The sequence below is a fragment of the Berghia stephanieae genome, chromosome 5, assembly GCF_034508935.2.
Source record: "Berghia stephanieae isolate SIO BIC M18660-M18661 chromosome 5, UCSD_Bste_1.3, whole genome shotgun sequence".
Lineage (NCBI taxonomy): Eukaryota > Metazoa > Mollusca > Gastropoda > Nudibranchia > Aeolidiidae > Berghia > Berghia stephanieae.
In genome coordinates this window covers 35700433-35707932 of record NC_088364.1, presented here as the reverse complement: position 1 = coordinate 35707932, position 7500 = coordinate 35700433, and the positions used below count along the sequence as shown (strand labels likewise).

The following is a 7500-nucleotide window of genomic DNA, read 5'->3' as shown; positions in this document are numbered from 1 at the left end:
ATTTGCCTTCTTCATATCAACCTGTTGCGTTTATATTATTATTATTATTATTATTATTATTATTATTATTATTATTATTATTATTATTATTATTTCAAAAATGTTTTTGTATCTGTATGTATCCACCGCTTTTAGAATGTACGAAGGATTTGGGGGGAAACGAATGTTGTCTTATATTCATTTACGTTACTTGCTTGCATTTGGGTTATGAAATACATATATATATATATATATATATATATATATATATATATATATATATATATATATATATATATATATAACTCATAATGCCCTACTCCCAACTCCATTTTTGTTGTTGTATCTGTTTATCCTCTCTTATTCGTTGTAGAATAAAAATGATTAACATGAAATCGATCAGATTATCAAATTGTCTTTGTAAGTAAAAAATATGCAATGATACATACACAAAAAAAAAAAAATAAAAAAAAAAAAAAAATATATATATATATATATATATATATATATATATATATATATATATATATATATATATATATATATATATATATATATATATATAACTTTAACAAGCTAATGTAATATCGTAAATCTAAATACATTGAATAGAAACATACCGAAGGATTTGCCTCTTTTCAAAGCACACCATAAAGCGTGTCGTTGTGTCACGTTCTTTTGCCTAACATCGTCAAACCAAACACGCTTGTCCTAGCATCTCGTGTTGCTCTAAACAATTAATCAAACTACTCTATCATTCCATCTCATCCTATTTTTTTAATCAATGTTCGTATGCTTTTTTTTTTCTTAGGAAGTAAGATTTACAGCCATGTTGTTCTATTGTTGTGTGTGAAAAATTCCGACGCCGTCATATAATTTCTTCTTTCAATATCTCCGTGTTCTTCCTGCTTCATTAGTTTTGCGTCAACACTGGGTTTGTTTTGTTTGTTTGTTTTTTTTATGGCTATTTGCATAGAAAAAAAATCATTAATAAAACGGCAACACTATTTTTATGAGTTTGTTTTGTGTCAATGTTATCCTTTTTGCTTGTTTTAATACGCGCTTGGCTTGAACATTGAAACTGACTGTGAATAAGCTTTAGGGCGTTCTATGTATTGCAAATAATCCGTGTACCTAAGTGACGAATTAAAACCGTTCTTCATTATATATTTGGAAGTTGGAGGTGATAAATATATAGATTTTAAGCTTACATTGTACGTTGTATCCATTAAGTAAGGGTGGGTGAAGCAGTCCAGTCAGCATAGCATTCGACTTAATCCATATAACTTTTAATGACTCCTCTGATCACATGGCAGTAAGTGACTTACATAGTCTAAGATAAATCTTATGGAAAACGTGCTGCAGAAAGAAAAAACTATACTAAATAGATAAATTCAGCATCCTTTTGAAACGTATGAGGCAATTACAATCGTCTATTCAATAAAATAAAGATCTGAACAAGTGTGTGTGAAAGGTTTCAGACAAAGCAAGAAAGAAAAATACAAGAAAAAAAACCATACCAAAAAATCAGTCTACCTCGACTCGGGATCGAACCTCAGACCTTCTGATCACTGAAGGTAATCAGAAGGCTGAGGTTCGACCCCCAGTCGAGGTAGACTGATTTTTTTGGGATGGTTTTTTTCTTGTATCTTTCTATCTTGCTTTGTCTGGCACCTTTCACACACACTTGTTCAGATCTTTATTTTACACCGGTGCCTGCTCCTTAATTTCTTAATTTGACATATTCAATAAAACATTAGCCTGGATAATGTTTTCCTTATTTTGATTACACCGACTGTATTTTTTAAAAGTTGAGTACAAGAGCTAATTAGCTTTTGGGGAATTGATTCACTATATATTTTGTGTTTTTGTCACATTGCGCTCCGTAAAGTTCTCTCCGACATATTTTAGCTGATAATAACACATACTAGTCGATTTAGAACTGGTGAAAAAGCCAGATTATAGATAGTATGCGCATGGCTAAGAAGCTCACAACATTGCCATCCGGAAGTATAACGGACCAACACACAAAACTTGAAAAAAAATGTTTTTTCAGAGTATGACATACAATTAACCGACAGACACACCTTCACACGTGCTCGGACAAACATGGTCGGTTGTTTATAAACAATAACGTGAATGAAATCGACCTCTCTCTCTTCTGACCATTGTTATCGTTTTTATACCGCCAAATGAATTATCACACGATTTTCTCCATCAGATTATAAACGGTTAAGTTTACACATAGTTTTCTGTGTTGGGTGTATTGATCAAGCGGTAGAGCAGTGGATATTTTACTTCGATAGTAAAACCTGTGTAGTTAGCTACGATTACCAGTCACTGCCATTGTTTACATTATGACGATTGTCCGAGAGGCGTGGTTATCTAAGTATCTATTGTTTTTGTCTTTTTTAGCTGCTGTAACTAATTTTTAAGTCTCCCTATTGAACTAACGAGCTCGTCAATAGTTTTATGATATTATTTTTTTTTAATGATATTGTTCTGTCCTAAAAAAAAACATGATAATTCTCTGAAAATTGAGACACTCTACACCAGAAACTTAATATGTTAAATTAATATTGAAATTGGCATCACTCGGAGTTTTATTTGCGCTGGATAAAATTATAGTCTCTCTCTCTCTCTCTCTCTCTCTCTCTCTCTCTCTCTCTCTATCTATCTATCTATCTATCTATCTATCTATCTATCTATCTATCTATCTCTCTCTCACACACACACGCACACATACACACATACTCTCTCTCACACACACATACTCTCTCTCTCTCCCTCTCTCTCTCTCTCTCTCTCTCTCTCTCTCTATCTATCTATCTATCTATCTCTCTCTCTCTCACACACACGCACACATACACACATACTCTCTCTCACACACACATACTCTCTCTTTCTCTCTCTCTCTCTCTCTCTCTCTCTCTCTCTCTCTCTCTCTCTCTCTCTCTCTCTCTCCCCCCCCCCCCCACCCATCATCTTGTTTTTCTCCTCATTCCTTCAAATCCATTACCTCGGTCTCTGTTTCACTGTTTCTTTATTTAAGTGTGTCTTTCGTTGTTGTATCTTTTTTGTGTTTTAATTCTATTTTATCTAAATATTGTTCTGAAAAAAAACATTGAAAGGTATTTTTTTTTATTTTTGAGCGTTAGATGGAAGGTATTGTATGATAATCTGTCCTTTTTCTATTTGCCGTGTTCCGTAGAATAGCTTTGATCGATGTTGTCTATAACAATATATCGGATTATTAATGTAAGTAGGCCTGTATATATATATATATATATATATATATATATATATATATATACATGTGTGTGTGTTTGTGTGTGTGTGTGTGGGTGTGCGAGACCAAATTATTGGTGTAATTGGGAAAACAAGCGTATTAATTGAAGCTCATTTAATATTTTCTTATCAATTTTAGATATTAATTGTTCTCTTGCAATGATAAGAAGGTGTAAAATTACCTCTTTGTTGTGCCTAATATAATACAAACCCTTTTTATTTGGAAAAATTTTGACTAAGTCGAAAGGAATTAAAACAAATGGACATGATGCGTTGTTTAAACCGATTTATATATATATATATATATATATATATATATATATATATATATATATATATATATATATATATATATATATACCGAAATGTGTAGCAATGTCCACGAACCTTGTTTTACGTTCTTTAGTATACTTTAAATATTATAGCCTCTGGTCACTTTCTGATTCAAATACTTTTTTTAATGGTTTGAGTGGCAATATCAAAAAAAATATCCAGTAAACGCCATTATTTTTTACTAATATTTAGCAATTTGATAATATAACACCTGTTTTAGTGGATTATTACTTAGAAGGAACATCAGAATTAACACTTAACCCTATTGCAAGTCCTTAAAGTCAAATTGAAATACTGGAAATAGATGACTCTCTAGTGAGTTAATATGAAGAGAGAATGTTATATTTAGCAAATGCCTTTAATTTATATCATACATTCCAAGCATACATCATAAAAACATCCTTTAAAATGTTTACTATTGTCACATTTTAGCATTTATGTGTAAATTGTCGAGATTTACACTCATAACTCGCTCTTTAATCAGCCATCCCCAGTTCTGGATAACCGGTTGCCAAATTTGTAATTGCGCCTTCCAGGCGCCATGTACTGTCTTGCGTGTCAGATTTTGCTCTTCGCTTAAGACTACTTGCAAATCGCTTTGAGCACATTCAGAGGATATTACGCTTTTAATTCAACATTTTCTTGTGCTAATATGTTTTTCTCTCCCTTTCCTTTACATTTCAGGTGAAACAGGAAAAGTCGAGCTTGTTGAAGGAAAAGCTAAAACGGATCAAGTCGTTGATGTTTTGAAGGTAAAATAAGACGAGTTATATTATCAAGACCAAAACAATGTTAACATCGTTGGTGGTGGTTTGACAAATCACGTTTTTAAAATCATTTTGGACTCTCTCTCTCTCTCTCTCTCTCTCTCTCTCTCTCTCTCTCTCTCTCTCTCTCTCTCTCTATCTATCTATCTATCTATCTATCTATCTATCTATCTTTCTCTCTCTCTATCTATCTATCTATCTATCTATCTATCTCTCTTTCTGTCTATCTATCTCTCTCTCTCTCTCTCTTTCTCTCTCTCTATCTATCTTTATTTCTTTCTTGATCTCTACCTCTGTCGCTTCTCTCTCTCTCTCTCTCTCTCTCTCTCTTTCTCTCTCTCTCTCTCTCTCTCTCCCTCTCTTTCTTTCTTTCTTTCTTTATCTCTCTCCCTCCCTCTCTCTCTCCCTCCCTCCCTCTCTCTCTCTCTCTCTCTCTCTCTCTCTCTCTCTCTCTCTCTCTTTCTCCCTCTCTGTGCTTATCTAAGAGATTCAAGTCCGAAACTTCCTTGTGTAATCTAATCAATATTTGAAGTCAGTTTGGGGATTTTTTTTCTTGCCACGATGGGGGAAAAAAGTTTGTTTGTTAGAGTACGGCAAAATGGGTGTCCGTGTTGCGCCGTTATTGATTGTATTTGTGATCAAATGAGTTAGGCTTTTTTTCCAGTTACATTCGATGGAAAGTGCTGATTAGAATTGTGCACCACTCCACCTCGGGACCAATTCCATTCATCTCCTCAATTAATAGAAAGAGTAAAAAGCGTTACTTGAATAGAAAAGTAAAAGGCTTTTCTTGAAGTAGAACTTGATGGAAATGCCGTGTTTAAGAGCTGTATTATGCTGTTGATCATAAGAGAGTTAGTGGTGCTTAATTATGTTTTCATTGAAAAAAAACGAAATGGCAAAAAACGACAACAAAGTAATGTGTGGAGAGGAAAGAGAGTTTAGTGCACTGGTTATGTATTATGTTGTTTCTTTCTACCAAACTGTCTTCTGAGAAAACACCTTTTCTTTGTTTTTGCTTTATATTTTCTGTTTTGAGAATGGAAACGTTTTCCTTCAAATGTAGATCAAAATAACCCTCATCTTGTCAAAAACTCTCAAATCTGAGGCTTCACGTTGCTTCATTTAGCTCATTGTTGGTCGTATAACAGCGGACACCACCTGTGGTCAGGTTCTCATTGATCACGAAGTCGAGACAAGATTTTTCCGATCATCGCCACCCAGTTTGTCACTGATCGCGTTCAATATTGCTTTATGTTGTTACAAATACAAGACACCGAGCCGGTAGTTCATAGGCGCAAAAATTATTGGAGACGATGGCGATCAGATTCTTGAGACCTCTAAATTTTAATGATTTTATTATTCTTTTGACATGACAGCGTTTAGGAAATCGGCCTGATTTGACAGAGGAGGATGAAGCACGCATCACCACAGCCTTGGTGGCAAAGAAAACTCCTCACAGCCGAGCCTGGTACCGCATCAACGCCGTGCGTACTATGACAGGAGGACACAAGCTGGTGCCATCCGTCACAGACAAACAAGCCGAGGTCAGTTTTCATGTTTGTTTGTTTGTTTGTTTGTTGTTATTGTTAGTTTTTTTTTCTGAACGTTGTGTATGTGTTAATGTATGTGTGTGTGTGTTTGTGTGTGTGTGTGTGTGTGTGTGTCTGTGTGTTTGTGTGTGAAGGTGAATTCTTTAGGGGAGGGGTGATGGTGTTGTTATGTTTTATGATGAAGTGTCATAAACTGAAAAATATGTATTCTAACGAAAGAGACAAAGTAATCATTTTTCAGGTTTTGAGAGTCAGAATATTAGACCTAACACTATTTTGTGAAACCGCAGTTCCGAGGGTATTGATTTTTAACAAGTTAATGTACAATAATTATGGTTTAAAAAATTGATTAAACATCTACTCCTCCAAATCTCCTCCTATCTTCTTTATTATCTCACAATCCAATATTGATAAGTTTTGGTGGCTTTCTATTTTATAAACCTGTTTTTTTTTTTATTCTGCCAACGGTATAGACCGAGGTGTACCCCATATTTGCAGGTCTGATAATCCAAACTGTTATAGGCTCATTGTTGTAACGGAAATACACACAAACGAACGCAAAATATTGTCTATTATAAAAATGTTAAATCAAGCCCATTATTACGTTCGGTTATCATACCTTCATATATATATACCTACGTCGGTATAAACCATAATACACATAATATTTACAAGTTTGACATACGATGGCAATCTAGATATAACATTGTATCTAGGGGGGAAAAATAACGATAAGTAATGAAATATACGCTTCAATTTATTAAACGAAGACAAATACGTTGGACGTTTCGGGTTTCCACGTTATCAACAAAACACGATGAATGAAATACTAAGGACGAATGAGATATGTGAATGGCGTAGTTATTAAGGTGAACTCACCTTAACTGTTGATAAAGGGGAAACCCGAAACGTCTACATTATCTGTCTTCGTTTAATAAATTGAAGCTTACATTTCAATGCTTATCGTTATTTTTTTTTTCCTTCGAGCTTCAAGCAGCAACATTTTCATTGTATCTAATAATAATAATAATAATAATAATAATAATAATAATAATAATAATAATAATAATAATAATAATAATAATAATAATAATAATAATAATAATAATAATAATAATAATAATAATAATAATAATAATAATAATGATAATAATAATAATAGTAATAATAATAATAATAATAATAATAATAATAATAATAATAATAATGATAATGATAATAATTAATAATAATAATAATAATAATAATAATAATAATTATTATTATTATTATTATTATTATTATTATTATTATTATTATTATTATTATTATTATAAAAAGAAGAAGAAGAAGAAGAAGAAGAAGAAGAAGAAGAATATTAATAATAATAATGATAATAATAATAATAATAATATAATAATAATAATAATTAATAATAATAATAATAATAATAATAATAATAATAATAATAATAATAATAATAATGATAATAATAATAATAATAACAATAATAATACTTTATTCATAAAAAAATGGAAATTCGTTTACAGACGTGGCATACATAAAAAATGTATAAACACAAAGTTGAGAATCTATGGCGA

General features: G+C 31.9%; 1 protein-coding gene across 2 annotated transcripts in view; it reads left to right on the top strand.

Moving 5' to 3' along the window:
- The window catches only part of LOC144972824 (sodium/calcium exchanger 1-like), a 61569-nt gene that overhangs the window by 34169 nt on the left and 19900 nt on the right, over window positions 1-7500 (top strand). For both annotated transcript variants that reach the window (XM_078914503.1, XM_078914502.1), the window contains 2 exons: window positions 4285-4352; window positions 5747-5914. In XM_078914503.1, coding sequence (XP_078770629.1) covers window positions 4285-4352; window positions 5747-5914 — 236 coding nt within the window. The remainder of the gene's footprint in view (window positions 1-4284; window positions 4353-5746; window positions 5915-7500) is intronic.